At 41.9% G+C, this 19,965-nt stretch overlaps 1 protein-coding gene across 2 annotated transcripts in view; it reads right to left on the reverse strand.

The window, feature by feature from the left end:
- Window positions 1–19,965, reverse strand: part of arfgef1 (ADP-ribosylation factor guanine nucleotide-exchange factor 1 (brefeldin A-inhibited)) — a 47,401-nt gene that overhangs the window by 17,718 nt on the left and 9,718 nt on the right. Inside the window, exons 2-11 of one of the 2 annotated variants that reach the window (XM_053412210.1) lie at window positions 13,090–13,120; window positions 10,115–10,271; window positions 9,767–9,913; window positions 8,911–9,090; window positions 8,445–8,498; window positions 5,978–6,326; window positions 5,261–5,383; window positions 3,767–4,014; window positions 3,299–3,432; window positions 90–324 (exon numbers count right to left, since the gene is read on the reverse strand). In XM_053412210.1, coding sequence (XP_053268185.1) covers window positions 90–324; window positions 3,299–3,432; window positions 3,767–4,014; window positions 5,261–5,383; window positions 5,978–6,326; window positions 8,445–8,498; window positions 8,911–9,090; window positions 9,767–9,913; window positions 10,115–10,271; window positions 13,090–13,120 — 1,658 coding nt within the window. The remainder of the gene's footprint in view (window positions 1–89; window positions 325–3,298; window positions 3,433–3,766; window positions 4,015–5,260; window positions 5,384–5,977; window positions 6,327–8,444; window positions 8,499–8,910; window positions 9,091–9,766; window positions 9,914–10,114; window positions 10,272–13,089; window positions 13,121–19,965) is intronic. The other variant, XM_053412211.1, reaches the window with a different exon arrangement.

Below are 19,965 nucleotides of genomic sequence, written 5' to 3' on the forward strand. Positions count from 1 at the left end.
ACTTTCTATCTCTACACGTATACTTCGCGAAGCTACAACAAAGCTTGAAATGTTCTTAATTGCACAATAGACGATGGTCAACACGTTACCTCGATTTGCATCTTGAGGTGTGTCTTGAAGTGAGAGAGCAGCGTGAGGAAAATGGAGAGCGAGAGCTCGAAGACCTCAGGCACGGAGGAGACGCCGTTCTTGGAGAGGGCCACGCAGAGGTACTGCTTGATGGCGTTGATGAACATCTCGTTGGTCTTGAAGATGGGCCCGGCGTTCTGCAGGATGGACAGAAGCAGCTGGAGGGACAGGACCTTCGATCGCAGCTCGTGGGACCTGCGGAGGAAAAAGAATCGAAATCAAGCTGTGTTTCAGATCAGAGAAAACAAACACTAACGAGAGTGTAGCTTTGAAGGGCGGAATTCTCTCTGTAAAAGTATTTGTGTATTCTGACATTGACCCACAAAAATAAAAAATAAAGTCAAAGAGAGCTGGTAATGATGTGAACTTCAGAGGAATATTATCATAAAGTCTGTGTGAATATTTTATAAGGAAAAGAGATGATGATATATTGATGAAATTAAAACACAGTAACAGAGCGAAGACTGAAAGTGTGTATTCTTGTTTGTACATAAACTGCAGGACTTTGTATCTTTAGCTCTTATACTACACAAGTGTTCTCTAGCATTTGAGAATGAGACTGGCTGCGACATTAAAACAACTTCAAGCATTTTTCCAGACATTTGCTCAAATATCTGACAACAGATGTCCAATTGATGAGCATCAACATGTCAAAACAATATATTCAGGGATAAAACTGAAAACCAAGTATTAAACCATATGTCCTTCAACTCACACAAACAGCAGGGTGATGCACATCTATTCTGTCCTGTATCTACTGTTTCAGAGAGTAAAACTCTTCAGCAGCCTTCAAAGAAACGCAGGACAACGAAATCAAAGCACCACATGAACACTTTCGGTGGCTTTATATGCTGAGATTTGCTGCTTCTCTGAAATGTCTTCAATCTCTGGTGAGCAAACAAAAGACGACTTATGGGGCACAACAGAAAAGTGTCTCTACTTTTCTCCAAGTGGCAGTAAGATGGTCATGATGATATGAGACAACTTCAGTCAGAGCTGACCTACATTTTAATGGTAAGGTGGGCATAGAAAAAAAGAAAATGGAAAATGATGCAAGACTATATCAAACTACAAAAAAAACTTCACTTTAATCTGAATAAAGACTTTGTTTAACTGATGGTCATTTACACATTAAGCATAGGTAAAATAACATCCAGTTTATTAAAGCTTTCTCAGACCAAACTCACGAAGTGTCTCACATAATAAATAAAATAACACCAGAAAGAACTAATCCACAATAAATATACCCCAAAAAAACTTGAGTGTATTGCAGGGCAAACAAACAGACACAAATAACCATTCATAGTCACGGTCTTCAGTTAACCCTAAGCCCAATAATCACGTCTTTGGACTGTGGGAGGAAGCCAGAGTACCCGGAGAAAACCCACGCAGGGACGGGGAACACATGCAAATCTCGACACAGGAAGATCTTGGCAAAAACAGAATTCAAACATTTTTGTTTTTAAGTGACAACATCACCGTGCCGCCCCTCAAGAAGATGTGTTTATACTTATTATATAAGTATATCATTTATCTTTGTATGAATTTAAGTGCTTTTGTACATTTCGATCTAGAAATAAACATGGGTGTCCCACAGGAACATGATAAGTCGTCGAAGGAGAACAGTTGTGTTGTTGTTTTTAAACCGGCCTGATGATACAGAGTAGTTTCTGATAGTTAAGGTTATAGTAACGCAGCTGTTCAGCCTGTGTGCTGTGTTGTATGTGCACGTTACATAGAGTGAAACATCAGGGAGAGCAACCTCGTTAGAAGAGTAAGAGGTTTCTGTCTGGTGCTGCACTGACTTGACACATTAGTGCTGAGGTAATTGACACGGCCACGTCGGTCAGACACACATTCGCTCACCCACGTGTCAGATGTCATTTTGCGATATATAAAAATCCAATAGAGCGAAAAGACAAAGCAGTAAATAAACAGATGTGGAAGTCACACAGCAGACGTACTGTGAATTGAGTTATGCACAGAGACCAGATGCAGGAAATCCTGTTTCACAAAAGCTCCTGCCATCAGGACGAGCCAATCACATGTCTCTGGCAAATCAGAGTCAGAAGAAATATCGAATGATGGCCAAACCAGATTATCCCCTTCCTCTTTTTTGTGTGTTAAAAATGGGGAACCGTTAAAAGGAGATTCGGTGCTTCATGAAAACAGGAAGTGATTCATTAATTGCTGAGCAATGCCTCATTGTCTCCTTTGTATCAAAACACTGAGGTTGTCGCTAGAGCGTTCCTCATTTGAAATCATGACTCGTGTCTATTTTTACAACAAACGCACTCACACAGAATAATTTCTTCAACACTGTCTTGACGAACGTGTTACTAACCTCGAAGTTCATCTACCCAGAGTTAAATAAACTCGATTTTCTGAGCAGAATATGAGCTTCAATGAAAACAAATTCTGTAAATAACCAAGTTAGTTTCACAATTGATGTCCACTGTTGTTTCCTGCATAAACATGTTATTGAATTAAGGGTTGGTTGAGACTTTAGAGGAAGGGATGCACTTCTGATGTAAGAAAGCAACTACTCATTATTACTTTCCAAAGTAATTGATTGGTCTTCATGATATTAAAAGACTGAAACATCTTCATTACATTTTCCCAGAATGGCCGACATAACAAAACCCAAAGATGTTTTGTTATTCTCAGAAAACCAGTAAATATTCAACTTTTTCTTAGAATTACTTCAATTACTAAATGATTCTGCTGGAACAACCGTCTGTCAGTTGACTAATCACCAGCTAATAACTTCAGCTAAATTTCAAATAGTGAATGACAACAGTTTTCCAACATCCATAAACATCACACTTACTTCTTTCCTGCAGTTACGAGCTATTACTAGTTGAAATAGTTGAACAGTTTAAGACTTTAACTATCATCAGACATTATTGTGCACATGGCTACTTCTGCTAATCCTTCATTGTCTAAAAGTATATTATTACTAGAAGGGCACTCAGAGCATATATTTCAGCCAACACTAACGCCCTATCACGCAATATTAAAGAGAGTTCATAATATCGGTTCAGTAGTTTTTTCATACAGACAACACAGCAATGACAACATAACCTCCTTGGCGGAGGTAATAGAATAGGACCAAGTAAATCATACTTCCACCTACATGTAACTGCCCCTGCATGGAACCTATTCTTACTTGGGATCAGGTGGACCATCTGACAGCGGCTTCATCGACAACTTGCAGAGAGAGCGAAAGACGAGGAAGGCATCTTTCTGGAGGATGTGGGAGAATTTAGCGCCAGGTGGCTGTCCCGGTGCAGCTCCTGATTCCTGCAGAGCAACAGAAATATGAATATCTGCTGTTAGCAACAACCTCTTTCACTGAAGCCTACTCGACATGAAAGTGTGATTCTAAGCTCACTGATATATTAGATTTGTTTAAATCACTGAGGAGTGCAATCAAACATAATTGCAGAGCTGGAATATAGCTGAGGAGACGGGTGACTACATAAGACTTTTTCCAGGAAATAAGTGAATTGATGTTCACTAAAATTAAGTTAATCTTCCGCTGACTCTCAGACTCTACAGCAATATTTTTTAAGGAGAATTTAAATGGGTTTATAAACAGAAGTGAGACATAAAAAAAGGGGGGACGGTCCTTCACCTGAGTGTCATTGGATGAGACAGACAGTCTGTCATCAGGCAGCGAGGGGGTGAAACTGGCTGAGATGGGCGTGCCGGGGATGCCGTTGGCGTGGACGTGCTCACTGTCGCTACCCAGGGTGCCCTCGTCATCCAGGGAGCTCTGGGTGCCCTCTGTCACTGCTTCAGTCGGCTCCGACTCCGCCGGTTCGCCCTCGCCGCCAGATTCCTTTGTGTCAGAGCAGAGGTTCGCCGGGTCCAGACAGTGCCCTGTGGCGATGGAGCGGGGACAAGATTGATTGACAAGCACAATTTGCTCAAGTTGGATTATTTAACAACAGGAAGCAACCTCCACCAGCAATTTCATGGATTATTTCTGACAAGGCAACCTCAGCACCTGAGGGAACTTTCAGGCTAAGTGAGGACACCAGAGTGCCTCTCTCCTCAATGTTCCTGCCGACCAGTGAAGCCACTTTTTCAAATTAATGCTCAAGGGTAAGAGTGGGTTTAAAAAGGGACGTCAAAGCAATATTTCTTTGTGCGAGTTAATAAAGCTTTTTTTGCGGCCATAGGAAAAAAGCTGCTTTTTTTTTTTTACTTTTTGCACACAAAGAAAGAGTGCTGTGCCTTTTTATTTTTTTGGTCAGCATCTGAGGCAAATTCAAGAGGCTTGACCTGAACTAAAATTATAGCGTAGCTTCCCGGTAACATAAGCAGTTATTTATTTACAGAGGGCTGGGTTGAGAGATTTTTTCATCTTTGCCTCTCAGACACAATTTGTACCAGGAGAGGTGCTTGTCGTTTGCCAAACAGGGGGCGCCAGCCTGGAAACACAGTTTATCTGTCATGCAACAGGCAGCTTGTGTAATCACTATTGTGTACTCCCTTTTTTTCCTATATGCACATAAGAAAGGAATGTGTTAATAACAGGAGCAAGATTTATACACTATTTCTTCATCTGAGCTACCGTCTGGTTGATCCATGAATCTGCAAGAACAGGTTGTTGTAAGTCTTGGCCATTGTACTTGAGTATGCAGTTAATTAGGATGCTAATGTTCAGTAACAAAAACTAATTAGAAGGTTACACCTCTTTCACATCAAAATTAGAAAGTGTAGGTAGTTTTTTTATAAACTGGTAAATCTGTTAAAAAAACATTTGAATCCATTCCCTTTTGCGAGAAGAGAAATTTGCGTCTCAGGTTTTAGCCCCTGTGCGTCATGTTTGAGTTCAATAATACACACTAAACTAAATTCCAACTGTAACCATTCACCTTGTAAAGAAAAGGCAGATGTTACTGGGTGTTTCGTCGGGTTGTTTAAGTGGAGCTTTCTTTAGTGCTTGTGCTTCATTCCTTTCAAAATCAGTTGAAAGCCTCAGACAACATAAGCATTACAAATGTGCATATAAAAAGGATCACTATAATTTGGCGAGATTCAATATTTTATCAGGGCATAATTAAAAACTGCCCATAAGACAGCCATTTACAGGTTACATGGAAATAAAAACATGTCTCACCTCCTGCAACAGTATTGATGACCTCCTGCAGAATACTCTGCACTATTTCCTGGGCTTTCTCTTCATAGTTTGGCGACTCCTCCTCCTCCTCGCCTGCCTCTGGATGCTGCTGGGCTGCTCCATCTGAACGACACACACACACTTCCAGAATGAACACACATCATCCCTTTTGTCTACCTTTTTGTCTCACTACAGATCTATCATTTTACAGGCAGAGCAGGTTTCTGGGCCAGCATGCAGAAAGTTGTATAGTCACTGAATGACTTGACTCTTTTTTCATATTCTACACCAGTTCTCACAGTGAATGAGCCTTTGTAGTGATGAATGTGCTATCAAATCATTCATAATAGTAAATGCCGGTTCTGGCAGTTATATTTTCTCTGAATGAAACTGAACAAAGCGGGAGAGTGAAGCTTTTAATATGCATATTCAGGCTGATCACTATAGCTCTAGATGTTTCTATTGAGAAACACACATGGCACAGATATGCAATACTTTGAATAAAAATGTTTAAATATCTCTGGCTTTTTTATAAGAGTGTGTGGGCCCTGAATACATTGAACATCAAATTAAAGACTGTGTAATCAGCATGAGCCCATGTTTAGCCAAATGATGGACCATATTTCTGCCAGTGAAATAAATCCCTTTTGTGTTAATGAAAAATTCAAGATAATTTAACACAAAGAAGAGTAATTTAAGATCAAATAAGTGTCTTACTCTGTGCTGCTGCGGTAGCTTGGTCGGCCTCAGTCTGTTCATTTTCGGCCACACAGAAATCAGAGCCGTTCTCTGGATCTGGGCTCTCATACACAGGCCCCTGCTCCTCCTGCTCCCCAGACACCGACCTGCTGCTGCCCTCTGCGGCCGGTGTTGAAGGGGTGGACGGGGTGGATGGGATGTTGATGCTGGGAGTCGGAGGGCTGACGGGTCCGTTGGCCTCCTGGCTCGAACCCTTGCCCGGTGGGTGGGTGTGAGACTGCAGCTGAGGGGAGTCTGGCTCGGTGTGCTGGGTGACCGGGGAGTGCTGCCGGTGTCGCTCTCTCTCCAGCTGCTTCGCTTCCTGCAGCTGTGGGAGGGGTCGGGGACACATACAAGCAACACACACAGCCACAGACACACGCACACACACACAAAACACAGAAAAATAAAAACAAAACAGACAGACAGTACACACAAAGAACAAAGAAAAGCATCCATAGAGAAAGGGCACATAGAACACACACATACGCACACACAGAGGAAAAAGACAGGTTAAGACTAAATAAACAAACTCATAACGGTAATTACAAGTTTGTACAACCTGTCTAGATTCCCTGAGGGCTCAGTGAGCCCACAGCAGAGCTACAACACTTCCAGATGTCAAGGCAGAGAGGAAAACACAGCTAAGGGACCATTTGTCATCTTTTTTTTATAACATCAGGAGAGTCAGATGGGTGTCCTTATGGCAATGTGTATGAATATGCACTCAGTGAGAAGTAGGCCATGCTACAACTACAGCACCAAGACAAACTTTGTGGAGAAAATTCATGCTTGCTGGTGTGGACCTGGTCTATTTTAGCCGAAGGAATTTCAGGTAGAAATATGGCTCATACAGCCGTGACCTGGCTGATGTGGCATGACTGACACGTTTTATCACTGCTTCTTATTATAGGGAGAGCTGGAAAGTGTTGCATTGCTTTAGCTTGGTACCTCATGAGCTAGAAGTGGGTCACAAGACACTTGGTCATGGTTGTGACCTCCCGAATATGTGTTGTTAGTATTAGTGTGTTATTTAAGATAATAGATTGCGTCGTAGCCAAGGTTACTTTAGGCATTGAGAGGAACAAAAACTCTCTCTCTTTTAAATGCCTATATGTACAGATGCAAATTCAGAGCAAACACCAAAACAAACATGTTTTAAAGAAAGGGAGCAAACACATTTACAAGCAAAGGAGATTCTCTCAGCCAATATGGTGCATTTGCAGTCCAAGTGCATTTGTAGATTTGTTGGGCATAAATAAGAAAATATACAGACTTGAGTGACTCGAAGAAGAAAAGCACAGCAACTTAAGAGATGTGGGGTTTGGTAAGAACTATAACGTGTAACACATTTACAAAACAATGGTAAAAGATGGTGATCCTTCTCCAGTATCAAGAGCAGACTAGCTTTTAAACGAATGACTCTGACCAACAGAATAAATCAGAGATCTGATGTGTACCATGTGTTTTAATCTTCCTTTCTAGCACCAAGGGACAATCAAACAATCTGTTCTATAAGCCAAACCATGAACAGCTACTTCATACACAAACTCCTTTCATTAAAGCTGTCACGTTTTGCTTTTAAAACCACAACTACTCCAATGAGAAGCCATTCACCTCCAATTTTATGGGGCCGCTGCTGTCAAATTTAAATGCAAGTGATTAATTGAATGACAAAGCGCTCTGAAACAACAATTAGTATTGACTATGAGCAGCAGTAACAAGGCCAGACAAACGCACCTTGACTGGAGGGGACAGGCGAGGCAGCGCAAACAAACTAAGCTCATTATTTAAATGCCACCTCAGTCGGATAGTGACGGCTGTGTGAGAGTGAGTGAGACAAAGGCTATGTGTGCCTGTGTGTGTGAGTGTGTGCGATCATACCACGCTGAGCTGCAGTCAGGAGGATACATTTACACACAAACACAGAAAGTGGATCTCCTCCGTGCAGTAGCACAATACTGTGCAGGCAGTGACAACACAACAATAGGCCTCTGCCTCAAACGTCTGCCTTGTCTCTCCATTTCTAGCCTTGACTGCTTCTTTATATTTCTCCGTCTGTGTCTGACGCCAGTCGCTCATTGTTCTATCAGAACTAAATAAATGGCTTTGGAGAAACAAAACTTTAAAAAAACTAATTGTAAAGACAAGTGTACCTGACCTGTGATGAAACATTCACCACACCCAGGAGTAATCATAAACTAAAAATGTAAAATGTGTATTGGGTGCAGGAGATAATTTGTAGGCAAGTCAACAAAAGCCACGGCAAGCATGTGGTGGAAGAGATACACAGCAAAACTGCTCCTGTGCAGTGTGGGAGCAAAGGAAGGAAACGGATGAGTGCATGGATGAATGAGGAAAAAAGCTAAGATGCGCAAACACAGATGCACAGAGAAGAGTTTGAGAGTTCTGATCAGGCAAGTCACGGCAGTCCTGCTCGCTTTACCTGGCGGTCACGCTTTCTGGAGGCCAGAGACCAAGATAGCTTGTGATTTGTAAGCTATGTGTCCAAAAGGAAGGGAGGGAGGCAGGTGAGGAGGGGAAAAGTGTCATTCAAAAAGAAAAAGATGACATTAGAGCAAGCTTTTTTTGAAGGCAACACCTAATATGTCCGCCTGCACAAACAGTAGACTTTAAGTAAACCAGGAATATGTGATTCGAGTAACCTTATCAAGCAGAAAGCTTATATTGCAGTCCAATCTGAATCCACGTCAAAATTGTTGGTAATTAGGTGCATCAATTTAAAAGGGCAAGAACAATTTTTTTTTTTTTTTATGATTTTCAGTTTAATTGAAATCACTAAATTGGCGTTATATTGCTTTTGTCAGTGTACAATTTCACCCTCTCTCTGACATGTGTATTTCTAGTTATGCTGTCTTATAAGTGAATATCTTCATGAGGCTCAGACATACTGCTTGATTCTCCATCCGTGCAAAGATGACGTTGAGCATCTGTGTGAGCGTGGCCTTTGCTGTGGTCTGGTTGATGAGGTTCTTGCTGGCCAGGTAGATGTTGTAGCATGTGCGGACTGCCTGCAGGACAGTGCCCTCGTGGATTTCTATGTGCTGAGAGGTTACTGCTGTCAGCAGGGCCTGGAAGAAAGTGAGAAGTAAGACCAGAATAAATATAACATGTTACGTCTGTTACCACATATTTAGCTGGGAGGACATTTCCTCACAGTGTAACTCATTCATCTTAACCGATTACAGGATAAAGATCGAACAAAACAGATTTAGTATGTGATCAAAATATGAACTTGAAAATACAGCAGTGTTACCATTCATGCCTCAGTGATGATGAAACTGCAGGAAAAAATACTTCATGGTTCTAAGAGGCTTTTCCAGCCTATGGGGCTTTTTAAGCTTCCGCCCAATAATGCCTACGGTAAGCAGAGAAGCTTTGAAGCTAAACAGCCACTCAAAACTAAAGTAAAATTTAAAATCTATTGTTCAGGCAGCCATCAGAAATCGCGAATGCTTTTTTTGTTATGATCAACATTTTCTAACTCAGGTTTCAGCAGTAATGACCCCCCCAAAAAACATAAACAAATATTTAAAATGATATGTATAGTCACATATTCTACATGAAATAATAACTACATTTTGTTCTTTGACACGGACAATGAACAAAATAGCAACACGAGAATAAGGATCTTGACTTAACACTTCATTTAGTTGGGGGAAAAAACTGTGATGGCTGATCTAACGCTGATCAAGTATCTGTGTGATATGACTAGGATGTAGCAGAAGACACGGGGAGGTACCACACCTTAATAATCTGTAGCTGAATACCCTCATCTGTCTGCGGCCCTTGGAAACAAGCGCAGATGGTCTCGATGATCCTGTCGATGAGCTTCTTGCCGGGGGTCGTGTTGTCCGGGGCACTGCCCGTCAAGTGGCCGTACGCTATCAGCTTCTACAAGTCAGATGCGTTTAGAACACACAGGCACACAGACAGAAACACATTATTTACACAAAACGACCGAAATGGGTCATTTAAGTTTGAGAAAAGATGTTTAAAAGGTATTGCAAATGAAGGAGCCAACTTTCAGTGGACACATAGAAACAGTAGTGCAAACATGTGGGGGTCTGCAGGCCAACTTGTCCTGCCTCTGACCTGTAAACAGTCGAGCGAGGTGATGACGATGCGGGGACATTTGGACTGACATGCCAGCTCAAACGGCAAGAAGTACTTGTCGGCTTCAATGAAGTTGGTCTTTGATTTGATTGGCGGTAAAGTGCTGGAACCAGATTTGCCGTCTCCGCTGGGTGGACTAGGGAGGAACAGTACAAGAAGAAGAAGAAAAAAAGAGAGAGAGATAAGAGACTGTGAGACAAACGCTGGGATCACACGGTGCAGTCTGTCAACTGAAGTCACAGTCACACTCCCCCTGACGTCCAGGCACAGTTAACAGTGCATGGAAAAGTTACCGCTAAAAATCCACAGCTCAAAGAGGATGTTAAACCTAAAAACGTCTTGCCCTGCATCCTTTCTCAAGGGAAAACGCAGAGTAACAAAACCTTTATCACAGTCGACTGAATTTAATACAGTGGCTGACTGCTTAATATGGTGCCTGATCTCTCTGAGGGAGGGGTGGTAATCCCGTTCGTTTTTCTCCAGGCTCAGACTTTACCATGTGGTCAAGCTGACAAAGCATTTCCTGTCCTCGGACCAGCAGATAAACCTTAAATCAAATGATACGGTTGATTTCTGATATTTTGTTATTTTAAAGCAGAGAAAGAGAAATCAAAAATGGACCGTTGCTTTCATGTGTCTATCCCTGAGCATAACCACCACACCCAGACAGCACTCGCTGGAATAAAAAGAGGAGCAGGGAGGGGAGGGAGAAGGGAGAAGGGAGGGAGGCAGATAAGAGAGGGAAGGGTTGCATTGTTTATGCCTTGGCAATGAAAAAGGATGACTTCAGCTCTTTTTAGAGGGACGACCTCACAGAGAATAGCAGGTTACGATCATAGAGACAAATAGAAGAGGAGAAGAGAGATGAAGTGGCTCGTAAAAGGAAGGGAGGGGTGGGGTACAAAGAGATGAGTTAAAGAGGATTCAACAGAGGGAACAAGAAATAATCGAGATAGATAGAAGAAGGGGAAGAGTGAGGACGGGGAAACAAAAAAAACACAACAAGAGGCGTCTGAAATCAAAAGAAGAAACAGGCATGAATTCAAAACGAATTAGAGGCAAGAAGAGACGAGATACAAACACGGTGCATAAATATAGCGTTTCAGAAAAACCTTGAACCTTTTTAAACAGTCTCCTCGCCATTTTCAAAACTGTTTTTCGACTTCAAAGAGGAGCTGTGATTACACGGAGAGCCTCCACTCCGTCGGCTCATGTGTTCTCTGACCCAGTCTGCATCTTTGTGTTATTGTGTAGTGCGTCTGCAGGGAGCTCGTCTCTCGCTTATTCCTGGACTCTCTGCTTAACGTCAGCTGATCTGCTCGCTGCCTCATAATCGGCCCAGTGTCAGACTTAGACTGCTTAGTCAACATAATGTGGACATTTACTCGGTTTTATTTGAACAACACAGGTGGTCCTTGCGTCGCTGCTGCAGCATGAACTGTACATAGAAGGGAAGACATATTTGTACGTCTGTAAATCAATAGCATATCATGTATCAGTACATATTATCTGGTATTAAGTGATAGTAATATTGATGCATCTTATCATATTTTGAATACTGAGCTTGATGATTCATCCTTCACCATGGAAACAGCAGATGACAAAATTCGAATCTTTAACCTCATCTGCACTCAAGGTCCATTGACTGTCTTGGTCTGAAGCTCTAGACGGCACTGTATGTCATGGTCTTCATCAGTTCAGTTGCAGCTGGAGTGCATAACTTAAATCAAGAAGATATTAAAAGTGATTACTGAGCTTCAAATGTGTTTTTCTAGGTGGATGTTGGCAGCTTTGGACAGAACCAGACTGATTTCCAGTTTTTGTGCTGAGCTAAGCTAACCGTCTGCTGGCTGTAGCTTATTTTGAGCCAAGACGGGGGTGGAGGCCTAAGAGTGCTAAGAATAAAGGAAAAATCGAACACTTATAGTACGATAACAACTGAGGAAACACACGTTAATAAAAAAGGTTCCTTTTACTTCTTTAATGGCGTTAGAGTTAAGTTTACAATTTCTCAATTGAAGTATTTTAGTCTAATTAAAAAATATTTCTAAATTGTTTGGGCATCATATTCACTTCATAATGTTAATAACATATTTAATTTATTTCCCTGAAGTATCATAGTCATATTAACAATTTCATCTACTATACAATGGGAACTAATAACATAATTTATTTTACAGACTTATATAAATGTATGTATCTATGTAGTGATACCAAATTACACATAGGCCTATTGTGATGGATATAAAAAGTCTTCTACAACTGTGAGACTATTGCATCTACATAATACATGAAAATAAGTTCAAATCTCTAAAATAATACAAAAGCAGCAGCATCTGTATGAGTTGTATGTGAACACCGTGTCTACATTGATCCACCTTTGATGTAGAACTCCTCACCTTGAGGGTAGAATTTATATGGAGTTGGTAACTGGTAACGCTAATTTGGATAAAATGGAAACGCCAAGGAGAAACAGTGGGTGGTGAAAATGGATTGGGGGGGGGATCTGTGAGAGGAGAAACAGTGAGGGATGAAAATGTTAAAAGGGGAAATGAAACGGCAGGAGGAAGAAAGGTTAGGGAAAAGGAGAGGTGACACTCATGCCATGTTTCATTCCAAAGCCCACATGGTCACATGCCAACCAACCTTTTGGCCAGAGTTTACACCAAACACACACGCACACAAAAACTAGTTCAGAATCTGGCAAGGGCTGCTGAAGTAATGCCATTAATGACAAGACAAGGGGCTGTTTGGAACAGACCAGGCAGAGAGACACAAACAAAAACACACTAGAGGCTTGAACACGTACACACACACTGTTCTAATCCCATTTACTAGTCTGACCAAAGGAGAGATTTGCAGATGTGACTTTTAATTTTCGCCTGAATGTGCAAAACAGAGACGAACCCATGAAATCACCCATATCCCGTTTAAATAATTGATCAGCTGCTTACCTTAATTTCTCTGACTCTTCTTTGATTTCCTCTGAAACAGAAAGAGAAAGGGAAAAGATGTTAAATTAGTCAAGTATGAACCGTGGGGGAATGTAAATCCTGCGGTATTTTACTCAGCTAATGACTCCATGGGGAGCAGAGCACATATCAGGCCTGGCAGCACATAGCATTGGATTTATTTATGAGGGGCGGTTTTAAGAGAATATATATATATATATATATATTTTTTTTTTTACTCTAAAACGCACAACTTATGTGTTATGTTTATGCTTGTCAGGTCAGAAAGAAATTGTCAAAGTTGTGTGTGCATGCAGCCACCAATGTCCCTCCCTGTAGATTCCACCGTATACAGTACTGTGCTCACACATATAATCTGACATTTTTTGTATTCAACGTACAGGAATGGATTTAATTCAGCTTGATACAGTCACAGAATGTTTTAATTTTTTGCGTGAATGTCCTTGTGTTGTCATAGTGATGGTTTTGTTTATGTCCTGCCATTAAGTGCCAAGGAGCCCTCCTAATAAACCGCCTTAGCTGCTGCTCTGTCCCCCAAAATGTAGCCATTATTAACTCGATAGAGAGCCCCTGAGACAGGCCAACATTTGTGTTTATTTCCCAGATCTCCTGGCATGAAAGCAGTTGTATGAACTCGCTGAGTGCTGGCACAGAAGAGGAGAAAGAAAAAACAGAGAGAGAGACAGAGAGAGAGAGAGAGACAGACCCACAGTAGGAGGGATGCGGGGGAAAGAGAGACGGAAATAAAGCAGAGAACGAGAGGCCAATTGGTACGAGACATTAAAAGGGAGCCTTCAGTGAGGAAGCTTTTCAAAACCCAGTGGCAATCGGCAGAGTCCTCACAAAATTGCACCAGCCTGCGATGCTTGGGAAGAACCCCACTAATGCGACGACAGCTCAATTATTGTATTGCTTGAAGGCGAACAGTCCTTTCAAAGAAATCCTCTTGTCTGGAATATTTAGCACTAAACACTCCGTGGAATTTAATTAAGGCCGGTCTGAACCATGTTTTAGTGTACGGCCGATGAGCGACGCGAAGATAACAGTCATTTAAGAAGAGACACCAAGCTTGGTTTTTGATATAAAGCCGCCTAATGGTAATTTATACACCTGTCACACATCTGTTAGATAAATTCAGTCCAATTGACCAACAAGTGTTAGATAAAACAACATGAAACAGAAAAATAATCAACAACGAATTTACGAAGCTGCACCCAGCCCAATTTTTTTCCTGACATATAACTAATTAACAAGAAAAAAATCTTGATACACCCCGTGATCGGAATCCGCACCAAAATGTAATGGATTCCATCTGAAACCCATAATGCATCACTCAACCAAGATCCATAATAATCAAATCAACAAATAAACACACAGACGGAGGTGTAAACATAACCTCCTTGAATGAAAATCATTCAATCTTGTATTGCCTTGTATTTTCCCTTCAAACTTTAAGATTCTTTTAATTATCAATATAGTCAAAACTTTAAAAGTCTGATGAGGTGCTATACGAAAACCCAATATCCCTGAGCTTTAACCAAAAGAAGATCAGTGTAATATCACACTGCAGTGCAGGTTACAGGGAATGAATAGGCTGCGTGTCTCTGTCCTGCTCTATGAGGGTGATCAGGTTAAGTCCGGTTAAGTCAAACAAGAGCACGGGCAGCGTCACATAGGAAGACAGTTTGATGGGAGACATAGGGACTGTGTGAGTAACTATGAGGTAAATAGCTTTGTGTGTCAAGGGGCTTATGTGAGGAATGATCACGCTAGGATTTGAATAGTGAATCTGTAGAGCATTGGTGAGCGGTGGTGATGTTGATGATGAGAAAGAGTAGCTGGATATGTATGTGCTGGGTTCTCCTGGGACTGAACTGAAACTGAAACGAGCCACAGATTAAAGCTGCCGATTCGCGACTGATCTGTCGGCTGCCGGTTTCAAATCACACACACACACACACACACACACACACCCACACCCACACCAACACAGACGGGGCAGACAGATGCCAGAAAGCAGGCGCAGATAGCTGAGTGGAGCTTAAAAACACACACACACACACAAACCTTAACTATTATTTATTGATATGAATCTCATTTTCACCAACTTAGATTAGATATCTTCATCAAAAATGGCTGATCACAGTCTGTCAAGTGTCTAAAAATAGCTGCCTGAATAATTCCAAGGCATAGGATACTGAGAAACCTTTGTGGGCTGTTTTACTAGAAATGTACACAAAAGTGGCCCAACGTATAATTGACATAGGATATGGGAATATTTGTCAGTTAAAACCAGGATTACCTGTGGAGTAATTTACAATCCAGATAATGATATGGTCACAAAATCTACATAAAGAATGTTTTTTTTTACCCTTTAAATTTGATTGAACGTTGTAAACATGGATTCCTTATGACGGCCTTACAGTCAAACTGAGATAAAGTAACCGTTTCCATAGTGCAACACTACATGGTTAAATAAAACACTTTAAGAAATACAAATAATATCAAAGTGCCAAGTTCTGACTTAGCATGTATACATGTAATCCAAGCAACTGTCAAGTTTGCTTTCTTTAAATACTTAGTGAAACATACTGATTTCTAATTCCTGTATATGTTACCATGAACCAGGAAATGGCAGCCTTCTGTCACTTATTAACCGAGTCCCTCCACCTCCTCTCTCATATACTAAACATTGTCGACCTTGAAGTTGCCGTGTTCTGTGTTCTGATTTGTCCCAGGACCTGGGTCTGATCAAAGAAGAGAACAACAGCAGCAGCAGCAGCATTAGCGTTAGCTTGGTAGAGGGGGTGAAGCCTCCTCCACACAGGACGACATTGATGCAGATAAAACCAAATGGCCCATCACTTTTCAATCTAACGAGTCCACATGAAAATAGGATCAGGGTTTTGGAGAATCAACTAGTGTCAGTTTGAAAATGTGAAACAAGGCATATTTTCAAACAAGCTCAAATACTGTTTTGAAAATACCACTGCAAACTGAGACAATGAGCATATAAAACCCATTTTCCACTAATACCCACGAAGGTCTGGCTTTTGTCTTCATTTTCTTCTCCTTCATATCACGCAAGATGCAACGATGGCAAAACAGATTCTCATTTTCAAGCACAGAAAATCCAGCGTATATCCGATAATTTTGGTGTAACATAGGTATTAGAAACCCTTCAAACAACCTGACCTGACTGGGATATGCCTTGCATTGCAATGTGAATAAATAAACCATCATGAATATATAGATATCATTTTTAATTGTATACATTCAATAAAAATGTGTATTGAATTACAAGATTGATTTCTGCTATACATTATGCTGAGTTGGTGCTTCAGCAGATGAGAGCAAGAATACATCTGCATTTACAGCCCCCTCAGGATGCTGCTCTCAAAAACTCTCAAACACTCTAATACTGCCTTCGCTAAACACCAGTGAGGAAGTGGCACACATGACACACCTATTTCCCTGACCAGATACATTAGAGGGAGACATCCTGCTCTTGTGTGAGCTGTAGCCCAGACCAGACCTCAACACAGAGCGACATAATGTTTGCCAGCAGCCTGCTAAGCCCTGAATCTCAAAGAGTTCTCCTCATCATCAGGATACTTTTTCCTCTTACCCTGACTTTGACCCAGATCCTTACAGTAGATGACAGTAAGACGTTAATGAGCATTAATGTCCGGGTGCCAAATCCCCCATGGAGACAGACATGTCAGGCCTGCATTTGGGTCTAACACATTTCCCATTTCTCTGGTGTAATATTGTAAAGAGCTACTTCTGCAGATGAGTTCTTTAACCCGACTGCAGTGTCCACAAAGACCAGCCTACCCCTCCAGTCCTGACCAGAGTCACTCCAGATACTTAAAGTATGAGCCTTTTACTCTGGTTTCAGTTTGTATGGAATCCCATACACCCAGGGGTTGTCGTCTATCCAAGGGCCCCCTAAAGCTGCCTCTAAGCTGTGGAGAGGGTCAGTCACAAACTGGTTAATCATTTCTGCACTCCGCTCTGGAGTGAGTGCGGTCTCCGAGCCTGGATGAAGGCGAGGGAGGGGAGGGGAGGGGAAGATTTCCATGAGCTAGCAAGAGCACAAAATGGACATGCATGAATACAGCCGGATGCATACTCACTTTCCAGTCAGGTACTTCCCCCCATAGCAAATTATACTGTAGCATCTACAATATTAACAACCTTTGTCCCCTACATAGGGAAATAAAAAAAGAATTTAGCAAACATCCAGCCCTACAGCCACAGCTACAATCTACAGAACATGACAACCATGTAAGTCGCTGCTAACCATGAAACAAATCCTCCATAGAGTCGTATTTATTATTGCATCTATCAATGTCAAGTGAAGACAACTCTGCAAAAACATCCCCGTCCAGCGGCCTTGGCTGCAGACTTATTAAAGTTAACACAATAGCCTCAGAGCCTCAGTGTAGCAAAGGCTGATATAGGACACCAACAGCACAAGACTGCATATGAAAAATACATGAGATGTTGATGACATCACAAGCATCAGCACCTCAGGCCTGAAGTCGGCTCACGCAAAAGAACCAAATGAGCAGAAACTCACTTCTACAGGTGCACATGTGTCTCAGACTGTACGCTATGGGAGTTCTACACAGACTCCTAGGAGATAGGAAGCTATGATTCTAAGATGAAAAGGCATCTCAACTTCACAGCTTCAGAGGACAGGGTCTGACTGTGATGGTGGGATAAACAGCCTGATCTAGACAGAGAGACAGCGACATCTCACTAAATCGGTGAACTTGACAACGAGCAGAGACAGGTTTTGTCGGTGCTTCATATGAAACCTGTGTCAAAGGGGCTTATCAGTGATCCCTTCAATCACACTTACACTGAGCTACAGCAAATCTGATCATGGCTTCAACATCAGCCGTACAATGGCGTAGTCAGCTACTACCAAAATCCCTGAAGAATTGCAGTGTACACTCTAATGGCTCAAACATGTGTTTGTGTATCTGGATGAATGTAAATAGTGTTGCTAAAAGATGTGCATACATATCCATTACAGTTTTCACTGAATAAATAAACACTATAGAGACTTAAGCCTGAAACATGCTTCTGCGTTTTCACGGGCCCGTAAGCGCAAGAGCCCTTCCGGGTCCCTTACGTGCTTATGTATCCCTTCTTACGTGCTGACGGGCGTCGCCCCACTTTTCTAAAATTTACGGCAAAGCTCCGCAAGCTCACTCAGCCCGCAAGGCTGTGATTGGTCTGCTCTACATCCCTTCTGGAGCTGCATTTCCGGTTTCATGCCCCATAATACAGGCAGAAACAACGGAAGATTTTAAAAAGAAGAATGGACAACCGGGAAGAACTCCAGTCGCTTTTCCTGATGACTAATTATAAGAAGTTGCTCTTCAATGTCCAGCAGCTCCATCTCAACCAATTGTTGTTCGGTTGGAATCGTGAATACACTCTCTGCCATGGTTCACCGTCTGTTTGTAATGGAGAACACGACTGGTAGAAGGTAAATAAACAGTCAACAACGATTGCCACACCCACAAAGAAGGCGTCTCTCAGGTCGTCTTCGACAAAAAGCATTACTCCGCCTAGTGTTCTGGCGCGGAATTGCTTTGTAAGACGCGCAACGGTTGGGGAAGCATGAATGACAACGAGTCTTGCGCCACAGCGGCGTGAAAAGACGCAGACGCAGTCGCAGAAGCATGTTTCAGGCTTTAGACTTTACTATGTGAGCTATTTGAGTTCAGCTACAACACATGATGATTCATTTAAGAAAATACAACATCCATTAACACCTACAAGCTGAGAGGCTTTCAGAGTAACTCAGATCAACAAAACAGCCTCCCCCCGGTCTCTCACTGCTTGCAGGGTTAACTTGTGCCTGAGTCATCCTCCTGGATGCCACCATGCCCAAATGACGTGACAAAGCATTCCTCAACCAGCAGCTGCATATAGCACCCTAATGGGAGCGTTAGCCCCACAGGGACCTCAGCTAGCCAGAACCATTAACACTGGAATCGCAGGCCCGCTCTCCTCCCTGGGTGTGTCTGGGTTCATGTAAATGTGTGTCACACAGCAGTGCATTACGCAAATGTCATGAGCACAAAGTGAGGTTTGCGACCATTGTACCCTAAACACTGGAAATCATACAGTTTATCATCTTATATCTTCTGACTCGTAGTGAGATTGCACTGTCCTGATATTTATTATAACGTAAATATCTGAAATTTGCCAAAGCTTGCGACCACTATACACTTGTACGGAGAAGGTTTAACTTTGACACAAGTGCTCTGCCACAATCTAATTTGGTATGATACACTTAGCTGGCCAATGCCCTTAGGAAAATGTAGGCTGCATCACAAATGTCTTTAATTGTTTTTAAAAGATGTAAAAAGTAACTTTTTTCCCGCAATGTTCAATGTCACCTTTTAATTGCGTCATATATTTGCTTTACCCGTGGCTTTGCCTGTCTGTGCTTCAAACTCCGGGATAAACAATGTATGATGGTAAGGAAAAACACACTCCTAGCCAATTAGACAGTCTGCTGGGGATTATAGTGGCATCATAGCACCTTTAGCACCTGTTGTGTATAAAACATGTCTAATGTGGTTTTCAACCAGCAGCAAGTGCATCTGAAAACATGCAACAGCTGTCATGAATCTGATCCACTGAATCCAGTAGGATCATATGATTGCCATCAGCATTTAGTGTAAACTGCAACAGTGTGAGCTGCAGGTAGAGCCATGCTATGACAAGCCTAGGATGCTGCACCCACCTGGACCAAATACTCTTGCTGACTAAGCCATTGGATCAACACTAATTCAATAAGGAGACATTCTGCCAGCAAGATGTTCACAC

This window comes from Pleuronectes platessa, chromosome 20, assembly GCF_947347685.1.
Source record: "Pleuronectes platessa chromosome 20, fPlePla1.1, whole genome shotgun sequence".
In the NCBI taxonomy this organism is placed as follows: domain Eukaryota; kingdom Metazoa; phylum Chordata; class Actinopteri; order Pleuronectiformes; family Pleuronectidae; genus Pleuronectes; species Pleuronectes platessa.